General features: G+C 41.8%; 1 protein-coding gene across 1 annotated transcript in view; it reads right to left on the bottom strand.

Annotated features, from left to right (window-relative positions):
* Positions 1 to 4,272: 4,272 nt before the first annotated feature.
* Positions 4,273 to 14,783, bottom strand: part of FLT3 (fms related receptor tyrosine kinase 3) — a 63,431-nt gene continuing 52,920 nt past the window's right edge. Inside the window, exons 19-24 of the mRNA XM_045566846.1 lie at positions 13,947 to 14,074; positions 10,919 to 11,041; positions 8,925 to 9,036; positions 8,470 to 8,569; positions 7,902 to 8,007; positions 4,273 to 4,837 (exon numbers count right to left, since the gene is read on the bottom strand). Of these exons, the coding sequence (XP_045422802.1) occupies positions 4,715 to 4,837; positions 7,902 to 8,007; positions 8,470 to 8,569; positions 8,925 to 9,036; positions 10,919 to 11,041; positions 13,947 to 14,074 (692 nt within the window). The 3' untranslated portion in view covers positions 4,273 to 4,714. The remainder of the gene's footprint in view (positions 4,838 to 7,901; positions 8,008 to 8,469; positions 8,570 to 8,924; positions 9,037 to 10,918; positions 11,042 to 13,946; positions 14,075 to 14,783) is intronic.

Below are 14,783 nucleotides of genomic sequence, written 5' to 3'. Positions count from 1 at the left end.
ACCTAAACATCTATAGTCAACTGATTTTTAGCAAAGGCACCAAGAACACCCAATGGGGAAAGACAGTCTCTTCAATAAATGGTGTTGGGAAAAACTGGATAGCCACATGCAGAAGAATGAAAATGGACTCTTATCTCACCCCTTAAGTAAGAATCAACTGAAAATGGATTAAAGTTTTAAATGTAAAACTGGAAACTATAAAACTACTAGAAGAAAACAGAGGAAATGCTCCATGATATTGGTCTGGGGAATGAGTTTCTTGGATATGACCCCAAAAGCAAAAAAAGCAAAAAATGGGTGAATGGGATTGCATCAGACTAAAAACCTTCTGTACAGCAAAGGAAACAATTAATAGAGTGAAGAGACAACCAACAGATTGGTAGAAAATATTTGCCAATCCTACATCAGGTAAGGGATTAATATTCACAATACCCAAAGAACTGAAATTACTCAATAGCAAGAAAACAAATAACCCTATTTTAAAATGGGAAAAGGACTGGAAAAGAAATTTCTCAAAAGAAGATATACAAATGGCCAACAGACGTATGAAAAAAAGCCCAACATCTCTAATCATAAGAGAGATGCAAATTAAAATCATAATGAGATAACATCTCACACATTGTCAGATTGGCTATTATAAAATAGATGAAAGATAAATGTTGGTGAGGATGTGGAGAAAAGGGAATATTTATATACCATTGGTGGTATTGTAAAATACTACAGCTATTTTGGAAAATAATATGGTGGTCCCTCAAAAAACTTAAAGCAGAATTACCAGATGATCCAGTAATATCAGTATTGGGTATATACCCAGAAGAATTGAAATCAATGTGTCGAAGAGATATCTACACTCCCATGTTCATTGCAGCATTATTCTCAATAGGCAAGATATATCAACAATCTAAGTATCCATCAACAGATGAATGGATTTTTAAAATGTGGTATGTATACACAATAGAAAATTATTCAGTCTTTTAAAAAACACAGGAAATTCTATCATTTGCAACAACATGGATGAACCTAGAGGACATTATGTTAAGTGAAATAAGACAGGCACAGAGAGACAAATATAGTATGATCTCACATGTGGAATCTAAAAAAGTTGAATTCATGGAAGTAGAGGATAGAATGGTGGTTACCAGAGGCTGGGGGCTGTGGGGGGCAAAAAATTCCCTTTCTGGGAAAGGGGAGATGTTGATCAATGGGTAAGTTTCAATCAGATATAGGAGGTATTAAGTTGTGGTGATCTATTGTACAGCATGGTGACTATAGTTAATAATAATGTATCATATATTAAAAAGAGCTAAAAGGAAGGATTTCAAATATTCTCAGCAAAAATAAATGATAAGTATTTGAGGTGATGATTATGTTAAAATTGGCCTGATTTGATCATTTCACAATGTAGACATGTATGGAAACATCCCATCGGACCCCATAAATATATAGAATTATTATTTGTCAATTAAAAATGAAACAAAACAAAAAACAACTGAATACATGAATTGAAGTTATCTGTATGGAGGGTTATTATTCCTTCTAACCAACCAATTGACTTTTTATTTAATTCTGCTACTTATAATTCATTCCAGAGGGCAGGCCGGGTGTAGTAATGAAATCCAGCCCCGTGCCTGGAATCAATTGAAAACCAGTAGTGCTAGGGCGCCACCTACTGGCCAGATAGCTACAAAGCCCTGGCAGAAGGGGCTGCCCCTGCGAAATAGCAACACTTTTCCAAAATCCCTGCTTGTAAATTGTGTTCTTACAAGATGTTAAAAATGGATAGAGGGCCCGGCGCAGTGGCTCACGCCTGGAATCTCAGCACTTTGAGAGGCTGAAGTGGGAGGATCGCTTGAGCCCAGGAGTTGAAGGCTGAAGTGAGCTATGATCGGGCCAGTGCACTCCAGCCTGGCTGACAGAGTGAGATCCTATCTCTAAGAAATAAATAGATAAATAAATAAATAGGTAGTTTTGTAAGGGAAACAATTTGATCCAAACTAAAACTGAATCTGTGGTAAGGGCAAGGGTTGGATTTAATTAGTCTAATTTCATTTTTCCTTAAGAGGTTTTAAAGTGCCATCATTCCACAGAGAACGTTGTCTTTTAAATATCATATTTGGCACATACAAAAGATGTGTTATAAACTACAATAATATGAAGAACACCTGTGAACCACAACCCAATTCAACCCCAAAAACTATTTAAATGTCATTAGTGTGAGAATGAATAAATAGTGGTAATTATGTATTCACATAGCACATCAGCGAGATGAAGAAACCTCAGCTCTGTGTAATACCATGAATCAATCTTAGAAGCATAATGTTGATTTTTTTAAAGAAAGCAGGATCTAGAAGTCTACATAGACTATGACACCATTTTTTATAAAACTCATGAACAAGAGAATATTCATTTTTAAGGAAATCAAATCCTCTCGTAACTTCAATACTGCACACGACAAGGGTGTGCTCCACTGCTGATTCCAGGTATGAGCGTGTTTGTTTGGCTCCATCTTCAGAGAAGTCAAGTTCAAAATGTGCATGTGTCCTGGCGAAAACCACTTTGGCAGAAGGAAAAGCAGAACATTCCTGTAAACATTAACTCACATTTGTTTTCTTCCCTATTATCACCAACAAATATTTTGTGACAAGCGGTTCAAGAGGGCTTACCAAACGCCTGTGACTCAACTCCCCCCTCAAATCCTATCAAGATAACAGAAGAATATAAAAATGAAAATAAACCAGTAGAGCACTCAAAGCGAGAAAGACTACTGGCAGCCCCAAACAGAGAGGACTGTATAGAGAAAGAAGAGCAGATGACACCCTCAGTTCCACCGGGGAGTCTGCGAGTCAGCCCAGGTGTACCCGTCGAGGTTCTCAGGTCGTACGCAACAGAGGCAGACCTGGGCTCACTGCATCGGAAGAGGATTTAAGGATACAGGGTGGATCATAGGAAAGTCGGAGACCAAGGCTTGGGAAAGGAGAGAAACCAAATCACCTGCAGGATTTGGGAAGGGGGAACTGCTTGTCACTCTTGTCAGAGCCTGGTACTGTGTGAATAAGCTTCAACTCCGTTCTCCCTCCCTGCCTGAATCTAGCCGATGTATAAAGTCCCAGAAGAAGAAAGGAAGTCGATTAGCCTAGTGTGGGGCAAGAAGGCAAAAGCCACGTGACTGAAGTGCCACCAAACTGCATGCGCTAGGGAGAAGTATAATAATATCCCAAATCTTGGGTGCTGTTACTGTGAAATGGGAATTAATTCTGGATGACCAAAGAAACACATGATCATTACAACTGGGGCTTTAAAAATAATTGATACAACAAAAAATTAAAAATCAAACTCCCATGTGATCCAGCAATCCCACGTCTCGGCATACACCTGAGAGAACTGAAACCAGAGTCTGGGACAGACGTTTGCACACCCATGTTCACAGCAGCCCTATTTACAACAGCAAGAGGCGGAAGCAAGCTGAGGGGGCATCCATGGACAAATAAGCAAAACGTGGTTCTGTGTACACAGTGGACTATCATCCAGCCCTGCAAAGGAAGGAAATGCTGACATATGCTATCACATGCATGAAACTTGAGAGCGTTAAGTAAAATAAGACACAGAAGGACAAATATTATATGATCCCCCCTGTCTGAGGTACCTAGTTAAACCTGTAGAAACAGAAAGCAGAACGGTGGCTGCCAGGGACCGGGGGAGGGGAGAATGGGGAAAATTAAATGAGATAATTCATATCTAGTTCTTAGCACAATGCCTAACACATAACAAGGACTTCACACATGTGAATATCTGGTAGATACTGACACATGGTAAAGAATAAGAGGTGGTGACTCACACCTATAATCCTAGCATTCTGGGAGAGTGAGGTGGGAGGATTGCTTGAGCTCAGGAGTTAGAGACCAGCCTGAGCAAGAGCGAGACCCTGTTTCTACTAAACATAGAAAAAATTAGCTGAGTGTGGTGACACTCGCCTGCAGTCCCAGTTACTCAGGAGGCTGAGGCAGGAGGATCGCTTGAGCCCAGGAGTTTGAGGTTGCTGTGAGCTAGGCTGACACCACGGCACTCTAGCCCGGGCAACAGAGTGAGACTCTGTCTCAAAAATAAATAAATAAATAATAATAATAATAAAGAATCTGATGAAAGAATGAGCCATCTCAACAGGAAAAAATACACATTGCCGAACAAAACATTGCACCCAATTTCAGCAGGTTCACAAACTCCAGTTAAGTCTTGCCCTAAATAGACCATGTAAATAATTCAATAATGGACATGTCTATAGTAGAAATTTTATTTCCATTCATAAAATATATCACTAAATAGCTGAAAAAGTTACGTTATTTTAAAACATAGATTTTTAAAAAATCATATTAGCTTCTCCTTAGCAAAATGCTTATGTTTTACGTATTTACAAGAATATACTATACTTCAGGTTCACCGTTTTCACTCAAGCCAGCCCGGGAAGGCCTTTGGATGTCGGCAGCTGCTCCAGTAAAGTTCATTATCGGCTCCTCCTGCCTTGTGCACGGGATAATCTGGTTTTACAAAAGTCCCTTTGAAAACAAGAGTCAATGCAGACAGCTTCTAGAGAAAAATCTGGCAAAGCAGCAGTTGATACTATATTTTCTTTTAGAGATAAAAGTAATCTTGTTTTGGTAATCTACAGCCTGCTTAAGGTAGGCGGGGAGGATGAAGTCCTTAAGACTAAATTGTTTTTCTATGAATTTTCGACCTGATCCTGTGGAGTGGGTGGCCCTGAATCCATCTCTCTGCTAAAAGGTCGCCTGTTTTGGTAGGTGGAAGAACGTTCCACAGTCCGGCCATCCATGTTCTGATACATCTGCAATGGGAAAGAGACAGGACGCTGATTACCATCTCATTAAGACGTACGTGTTATGTGCCTATATTGCAAATTATTTAAATAAAAATGATTGTTCTTTATAGATAATTACTTCTAAAATTTTTTATTGATATGTCATGTACATATTTTCAGGGTACCTGTGTGAACTATGACTTTATTACGCACAGGTCTTAGAGGATATTCTACATATTCATTGACAAAGCAATTCTGGTCCTTTTATTAATGGAAAAATCACTTTTTTTTTTAGACAGAGTCTCGCTCTGTTGCCCAGGCTAGAGTGCCGTGGCGTCAGCCTAGCTCACAGCAGCCTCAAACTCCTGGGCTCAAGCAATCCTCCTGACTCAGCCTCCCGAGTAGCTGGGACTACAGGCATGTGCCACCATGCCCGGCTAATTTTTTCTGTATATATTTTTAGTTGTCCAGCTAATTTCTTTCTATTTTCAGTAGAGACGGGTCTCGCTCTTGCTCAGGCTGGTCTCGAACTCCTGAGCTCAAACAATCCAGCCGCCTTGGCCTCCCAGAGTGCTAGGATTACAGGAGTGAGCCACCCTGCCCGGCCAGAAAAATCACTTTATAGTCAAATATTTTATTTTCTTTATCAATTCTACTCTTAGATATCAAATGTCACCTAGAAACCCTAAAACCATGCAGAAAAACCATCAAAGAGAAAGGCCACAGAAAGAGATACAGAGGTCTGATTCTTAAGTTTTCACTTGGGAGTTTCACAGCTTTTAAATTTTTTTTCAAAATGAAAATAGATTTACTTTTTTTTCTAGTTATGAAGATTTTCTAGTTATAAGCAATTGAAGGCATACAGAAAAAAACTAAAAATCATCAGAAGTGACCACCATTATAGACAGCTTGCTGTGCACACACAATTTGGTGTCTGTAGGGTCAGGCTGTATATCCTGTTTTAGAACCTTATTTCTGAATTACCAATATATTGTTATTATACGGCTCACATGTTGCATGTGCTACATATTTTCATTATTCCTTTTTTTCATGGCAGCCTAGGGATCGGTAGTACTGATGTGCGCTAATTAACCTTTTGATGGGCTGGCTATGTAATCCTAACTGAAAGTGACATTTGGTCTAGTCTGTCCCTGGGACATGCGGGGAAAGTAGAACTGCTGGATGAAAGGCGGGGGCACACTCGAATTGTGATACATGTGGCCAGGCTGTCCTACAGAAAGGCGGGTACTTATATCTACTCCTACCAACCGTGTCTGGGTACACTATTTTCTCTAGAGGCTTCGCAACAGTGGGTATTAATAATCTTTCACATCTCTGCCCCTTGTTTGAGCAACAGGTTTTACCTCCTTACCTGCAATTGTTTCATCAGCAGCAAAGTTGAGCATTTTTGTCTACATTTTATGGCCATTTGCATTTCATCATGAATAGCCTGCTTATTTCCTTTGCCCTTTTATATACATAAAAGGCTATACATTTTTTATTATTTATTTATAAGAACTTTGTAGTTTAGGAATCATGCATTCTGTTTATTTAAATTTTACAGACTCCCTCCCTTCACCCAGGCCTCACTACTGACTACTACTTTTTGTTAGTTTATTTTTTGACAGTCAGTTATTCATCACCCACGGATAGGCTGCCATTCAACAGTTCCTGAGGCCTCACAGGGAAGGGGATTTGAATATCCTGTAGGTATGGGGACATAAAAAGAGAACCTCAAACCAAGACCCAGGTGGTCATGAACAAAGCCAAGGGGTCTCCGGTTCTACTTTCTCAACTTTGACCCTTTATTTATTTTATTCATGCATTCTGGAATGTCCTACTCACCGTCCACTCTCCAACAGCCAAGTTGCTACTCATTCTTCACAGCCTAGCTCAACAAATCAACACCCGACCACTCAACAAGTGCACATCAGTCATGCCTCTCTCTTGCTCCACCAGCTCATTTCTCTTTTCTTTCAGTTTATCTTAAGTGTCATTAACTGTTTATAGCTATCTGCCCAATAGCCTGTAAGTCCCTAGGGGCTCTCCATCTCCCCCAACCTTTTGGCCTCATTCCCTGATAATAACTTAGCTTCTATATGTGATTTTTTAAAAATGTACGACAGGAGGAAAGGACACACACCATCCATACAAGTCTAAGAGAGAACACAGAATTGAAAACAGACTCTTAATAATTTAGAAAACAGGAAAGACAATCCATTGAAGGAATCAGATTTATATTCAACTAACATTTTATTGAGTAAATACAAAGTGCCCAGTATGTGCTAAAAGTCTTTTCACATACATCATCATATTTACTCCTTCTTATAATTCCATAAAGTAAGATTTATTAATCTGATATTTCAGATAAGGAAACAGAGACACTCCCTTCAAAAAAGGTTAAGTGACTTAATGAGGTCAAATAAGAAGTAAATGATGGAGCCAAGATTTGAACCTAGGTATTGGGAGTTCAAGGTTCCAGCCTTTGCTCACTTCATCTGGGGATGGCTGTCTTCACGACACCAGGTGGTGTTGGTGGGGGAAGGGTTAGCAATTCCAAGTTCCCAAAGCTCAAGGATCATCTAGTTTAGCAACCCATTTTATAGATGAAAAAACTGAGACCTGAAGAGGTAAAGTGACTTGCCATAATGGACACAGTTATCAGGAGGTAGAGCAGTAGGGCTGGTGTTCAACCGTCAGGACTTGAGGTCAGTGCTCTTTTCACTCAACCGTATTACACGATTGAGTCATTTGATTATTCCACACTCATGGCTCATGTTGAATTAAAAAGGGTCAGTGGCTTCTGGAGGTCAGGGATTAAGTTTTAGTTAGTTGTCTAGTCCTCTGCACTGGACACTTAAGAGCTTTTATTTTTATTAATCAATTGGCTGAAATCTTCAGGCAAGATTTTTTTTCCTAAAACATTTATCAGTAAATGTGTCTCATTTCATACAATGTTTAAAGGGCAACCAAGACAAGTTGTGGTGAGAAAGACAACTTGGTACGTTCGGTTCTTAGGAAGTCAGCAATGAATGTTTTAAATTACCAGTTTCCTTTATAATATGCTTTTAGAGTCCCGGCTGCTACATACCGCTTCTTCTGCATCAGCCAGCTGACATCCTAAAAATGAAGTCAGATTAGGGAAGGATGGCCGTTTCCTAGAGTCAAAAGCCCAGCAGGATTGCATTATAAAGTATCTGTAAAGTAACAGAACAAGGAACAAGTTGAGGAAGTATGAATGAAGCAAAATGGATAATTCTCTGTATAATGAACACCATTTATTCCTGAGAGCTACTTATTTATGGCATGTTTGTTTTGTGGCAAGTCTTATACTAGATTTTGAACTCATATCAGAAAGGATAAATCAGATGATGGATAGAAATGTGTTTAAAGAAATATGATGTAGGAAACGGAGTCTAATCACCCTCCCGGATCCCTCAAGCAGAGGAATTAAAATCTGGAAGTAGGTGGTTCTGAGGACAGAAAAGGTTCAGCTTTGTTCAGAAATCCCCAAAACAAAAAGGAAGAATTTTCTTTTCTTTTTAAAGAGGAATCACATGAACTTTGCATTCAGGACTTTTTACCTTTTTTGGTCATGCATTTGGAAATAGGCTGCAAATTTCTGATTTCAACCAATTTACAGTCTGATTTGAACTTACATTTCTTCTGTAGCATAAAACGGCTGATCCATTTTAAACCCACTCTGAATGAGTTTATAGAAGTTAGCATCAACCGGAATGCCTGGGTAAGGATTCACACCTGAGAAAAACATTAGAGAAGTACAGCCATTCATTCATTTCTTCACTCGTCTGTGTACTGATTCAGTCAGTTAGCAAACATGTATCGAGAGCTCCCGTGGGCCAGGCACTGCCTGGTGCTGGGGCTTCAAGGGGAAGAAACAGTCACGAGTTCCGCTCTCGAGCAAGTTACAGACCAGTAAGGAAGACAGGTCTATGGACACCAGCAAAGAAACAGAGTGGCACTGGCTGCCACTGTAAGACCAATGGAGGTGGCGCCCTGTCTGACTCAGGAGGTGGCAGGGTGGGGCGCGGTGCAGAGAGAGCAGGATGCACAAAGCCCAGAGCCAAGCAGGCCAGCGAGCTGCCAAACGTACCAAGTGAGAAGATTTCCCAGAGCAATATTCCGTATGACCACACGTCACTCTTAATCGTGTAGATCCCTTCAAATAAGCTTTCTGGAGCCATCCATTTCACAGGCAGACGGGCCTGTGGGAAACCCAAAAGGAGATAAGACGGTGAATTTTCCACGTACAAACATGACTTCTTTTGTGAGCTAGGTGATGAAAATGAATGATCTTCTGAAGGCACTTCTTAATTGAGACAATCACACTCCTCCAGGGGAAGTTTTTCACTTTCGAATTTACACTGTAATAACAGTGTCCTAAAAAACAAAATCTATTTCTTTACAACTCATCTTGAACAAAAGCTTGTGCTTGGAATTGGTGAGTTTAACAGTAGATGCTCACTTTCCACTAAGGAGTGGCCGGCCAGTTGCCTAGAGGTAAGTGGGTACTAGAGAATTAGATCTTCTGTTCAAGCATTTCTCAGAAGACCTTTAGTGGAAATGCCATCCACAAGATTGTCATGAGGAGAGCATATGTTGTCACTTCTAGAAATGACACCAGCCTGACTTCTGTGGCTTTAATCATTTCTAGTAGCATGAAAGGGGAGTTTTGACTTCGTATAGCCTCAAATTAGAATCAAGACACAAGGCAGGGCATTGGTATTGATTTTCTTTTTCATGGGTTAAAGAGCCTTTCACAACCCACATTTAAATCTGCCAAGTAAAAATCAAAGCTCAAGAAAGAAACCCTCTTTTAAATCCTGTACAGACTGATTGATGAGCTATTGAATCAAGCAAGCTAGTCTGGTTAATTTGATTAATTAAAGGAACTAATTGTGGTCCCAAATGGAATTTTCTCCCCACATAAGAGACAACTAGCTTGTAAGGTTAGAAACTGCATAACCACATGTGGAAGATTTATGACTTCAGCCGTAATGACTGAGAAGTAGATCTTAAATCAACTAAGATGATTATTTGATTTAATTTGATTTTTCACATTTATTGGACGTTTACCCTGGACAAGGAGCTTTCATGTTGGTTTTATAGGTTTATTCCCACATTAGTGCTGTGAGGTAAGCGCATAAACCTCATGGGAAACACTGTGTCGCAGTGGTTAGACACGGGCGTGGGCGCAGACTGGTCATGTTCAAGTCCACATGCTGTGTAACCGTGGGCAAGCTACTCTTCTGGCCTCAGTTTCCTCACTCACAAAGTGGGCACTCTGATGAATAAATGAATGAATATATATAAAGCACCTAGAATAATGCTTAGCACACCGTAAACACTATATCAGCATTTAATTTGATATTATTTCATAGGTAGGGACAATAATGCAGAGAGAAATGCCAGAAACAAGTAACCAAAAAGAAGCAGAACAGGAGCTTAAAGCCAGGGGTCGTAATTCTTAAAAAACCTGCTCTTTCAACTGCACAGTTTTGTCATCCAGTGTTTCTAACAGTTCTCTCGTAAATAACACATCAGTCCTTAGTCTTTTATTAGCAAGCAGATTCATTCATGTTTTAGGCCTTCCTGTGTTAACAGTAATGTGATAACAAATATTCATTAATGTAATATTTAAGTATTGTGCCTTTTAAGTTTTATATTTACCTAATATTTAATTTATGTGTTGTACATTTTGAAAAATGCTTTACTGTAGCTATTAGCTTTTCATATAACTGAAAGCATAACTCAATAGTCACTTTATAGCTCAGGGAACTGAAATGTAAGTAATGAGATTTGGGGTTTTTTTAAAGTGAGGATTGCACTAAGAAGCCCCTAATTGACCTATTCTGACTAGCTAGCCCAAGGATAGACGTGGTGCTATTTTGCTCAGCTTTTATTGTAGACGGAATATTCCCCGAAGCTGCAGAAATACCTTTTTAAGCATAAGTAAGCAAACTGCTGTGAGGGCTTTTTGATGTTACCGTAAATCAAAAACATGCCACAGTAAGTGCAGATGTTTGCCGCAATAATGACAAAACACAAAACAGCAGTATAAAAATATGTAAGAAATAGCAGCCTCACATTGCCCCTCACGACGTAGTTGGAATCGCTCATGATATCTCGAGCCAGCCCAAAATCGCATATCTTCACCACCTTCCCGTGGGTGACGAGCACATTCCTGGCTGCCAGGTCCCTGTGAACACACTATAAAGAATGAAATGGCGGCGTGATTCACTGTGATGTATGTCACCCCAGAGTGCAACCTGTCTTCTAGTTTCAAGTTCAATGGGAGGTACAGATGATGGAAGGTCTGCTATCTTCACCCAGCCGTGAGCAGTCATCGTGATGTGTGACAAACCGAGTGAACTCAGCGGCCCAATTCTTCAGCTGCTGTGGCTGCAGAAATTTGTGCCGCTTCTGGAGCATTCCCAGAGGCCAAAGAGGAACGGTTCTTACAGAAAAGATGAAACTGAGCCGGGTGTAAGTAAGAGACTCAACCCCAGGGGCCCTCCTTGAGCCTCCAAAGCGATTTTCAGAGGCCGCGTTCCAGCACTTTTAAATTGTGGGTGTGAAGAACATAATGTCTTTTCTGGCTGGGAAATAGATTTGGGAATAAAATGGAGTAATATCAAAGAAAATAATCAGAAAAAAACTAAAAATGAGTTCGGGGAGGTTGACTAAAGTGGAATTAGAAGGAGTTCCTGAACTGAGAGATGTCATGACATTAATTCAAAAGTTCTGGCAAGAAAATTAACTCTATGAAGGAAGATTTGAAAAGGAACAGGGCTCTAGTAGCAAAGATCTGAAGGGCTCTCTTCAATCTTTGAAAAATAAAAGCAAACACTATAAAAACAAAAATTCCTGTGCCACAACCCCTGTAGCACGCCCTCCTCCCATATCCAGTTTTCGAGTGCTGTCTATGAGTACTTCATTTCACCCACTTTACCACCCAGTCCCTGCAACCTGCCTCCCCCTCCCGCTTGGCTGCCCAGCCTGCTTTGGCTGAGGCCCGCGCTGACTGGCATGGCACCCAGCCAGCCTCGGCTTGACTGGACCTCTCTGTGGCCTCTGGCACTGTTGGCCAGTCCTTCCCGCTTCAGGTCCTTGCTTCTATGAACTCTGTGCACGACCCTCTCCTGTCTTCTTCCGACCGTCCTGGTGGCTCCTGTTTCCGTCAGGGGCTCTGTGCATGAGCCTAATTCCCTAGGGCTGCGACCTCTCACTCCACACCACCCACCCCAGGCCACCTCATCCAGACCTAGGATGCGACTGCCATCGCCCAAATGTCTATTTCCAATGGAAACATTTCTCTTGAGCTTCAGATGGGTGTGTCCAAGAATCTACTAGACTAAGCTCTACTTGGTTGCCCAAGGCACCTCACATTCAATATGTCTAACTCGTTACCTTTATCCAAAAATATCTCTCCCTGATTCCATGTCCCCTGTCCTAGCCCGTGTTCCCTGCTGGTTTTCCTTTTCCTTCAAAACTCTCCTCAGCCCAAGCATGAACTCCTTGAGAAAACCTTTTCTTCTCATCTCCACGCCCTGCCCCCACCAGGTCTGTGTGCACGTCCCTCCCGGGGGTTCCCAGAACTTACTTCAATCACAATACTTATCGCACTACCGTGTCAACTCTGATTTGACGGCTGCGCGTCTTTCTCCCTATCAGTCATGAGATCTTCGAGCCCAGGAGTCATATCACAACTGACTCTTATCTCCACACCTAGCACCCTGCGTGGCATGTGGTCAAGGCTCAGCAACTGTTAGATGAAGGCAAGAGCCCACGAAGGAAACTGAGGGGCAGCCAGAGAAGCGGGGAGAGAGGGACAGGCAGGGGACAGTGACGTGTGTGATTCAGAAGGGAAGGCCTAAAGTGAAGACAAAAGGGGAGGGGGTCTAAGAAACTGGATATTTTTCAAAACTTCATATGATTACAAGCCCAGGGTGGGAGGATGGAGGGCGGGAAGCAGGGCCTCCTGCCGGCCAGCTGAGAGTGCTTCAAACCTTTACTGAATTATGGGCAGCGAACAGCCAGACAATGTGTAGCTGCTGTCCGGCATGAACGGAGACACTCGTGAACGCGCTGTAGTGGGTGTGTAGGGGACTACAGACGGACACCGGTGTGGGCGAGGCTTGAGAAACGGGTAATCCAAACAGCGGGGAGGAGTGATGAAAGGAAGAACATGCCTCGGAGTTGTGATGTCAGGCAATATCATTGAGACTACTTTTTTGAAGGAAAAATAAAATACAGTTGAAATTAGTCTCTATAAATTCAGAGAGAAAAGAGGCAAAGGGAAGGGAATAGAGAAAAGAGGGGTGGCCAGGCTCAGGCCTGTGCTCCCAGCCACTTGGGAGGCTGAGGCAGGAGGATTGCAGGAGTTCAAGACCCCCCACCTCAAAAAAGAAAAAGAAGGGGAAGGGGTTGGGAACTAAAGAGAAGGCAATAAAAGGCAAGAAAACAAGGAAAGAAAGCAACCACAGGAATGGCCTTTATCTGCTTATAGTCATGAGACATTCGAAATGGCAGAGGCCAGCAGGGATGGAAGGCAATACAGACGGAACGCAAAATCGGGGTAGAGAGCGTGGTTTGAGGCGGGCTCCAGAGCCTTAGCAGCACGGCCTGAATGGACGTGGGACTAGCAACCAAGGAGGCAGCGGGCTCGCAGCTGCTGCTAGCCCACAGCATACCCGTGCAAATTAGACAAAGACACTCAGGGTGACCAGCTCAGCCAGCAGAGCACGCCGGGTTTTAGCCTCCACTCACCTGCTGAATCAAATGGCCACATGCAGGGCACAACCTGAACAACTGTCCAAGGGGAGACTGACAGTGCTATGCTTCATTTTGAGGAGGGATTTCTGAGGATTTCCTATCCTGACCTTCTGCCCTGGAAGTTTCTGGGGACTCTGGAGAGCCAGGGAAATCCAGGCTATGCTGGCTGCTACCTTATAAGGGATCCTGGGCCTTTATGCCACAATCAGTCACAGTAACTCCAACAGCGAACAGGGGAAAAGACAGACTTTAAGGGACATAAGTTAAAATAAATAAGAAAAAACATATAAGCACATATTTTTAATAATTTTAAATATTTTTTTCTTTAAAAGGAGCTTACCGACTTAAATTCCAGAAATTCCATTCCTTTGGCAACTTGATAAGCAAAGCAAAGAAGATCTTCAAATGTAAGTACATTCAAGTCCTCTTCTTCTTCCAGCCTTTTCTGGTTTTCATATTCAACATCATCTGTAAAATAGAGCCAGTCTCCACTTTTGCCATAACCCTACGGAGGCTGCCTTATTAAATCTCTACGGGAGGCTGAAGCTGGGCCGGGGCTACAATGCGCACATGAAGCTACCCCAGCATCTTCCGGGCAGCACTAGAGCTGACCTGTTGACGCTGACAGTTTTGCAGCCTATGAAGGGTCACAGGAAGATTCTTTTTGGTTAGAGATGAATTCCCCAGCTGCTTTGATGACAGATGGCCACTTCATTAGTCAGGAGTTTTATTATTATTATTATTGAGACAGAGTCTTGCTCTGTTGCCCAGGCTAGAGTGCCATGGCATCAGCCTAGCTGACAGCAACCTCAAACTCCTGGGCTCAAGTGATCCTCCTGCCTCAGCTTCCCAAGTAGCTGAGACTACAGGCATGTGCCACCACACCCAGCTAATTTTTCTATTTTTAGTAGAGACGATGTCTAGAGATGGGGTCTTGCTCTTGCTCAGGCTGGTCTTGAACTCCTGAGCTCAAGTGATCCTCCCACCTTGGCCTCCCAGAATACTAGGATTACAGATGAGAGCCACCACACCATGCCTAGTCAGGAGTTTTAGATGTCCTTTTTTTTTTTTGCACTAGGTAGTTTTGTCACATTGGGAAAGGAATTAATGTTAATCCAGTGTCTATCACATTTTATGAATGGTATTGCACATTTAATGTTCTTCCATTTATTCTTTC

Source organism: Lemur catta, chromosome 13 (genome assembly GCF_020740605.2).
Source record: "Lemur catta isolate mLemCat1 chromosome 13, mLemCat1.pri, whole genome shotgun sequence".
Lineage (NCBI taxonomy): Eukaryota > Metazoa > Chordata > Mammalia > Primates > Lemuridae > Lemur > Lemur catta.
Note: the sequence above shows the minus strand (reverse complement) of the source record. Positions and strands in the feature narration are given on the sequence as shown.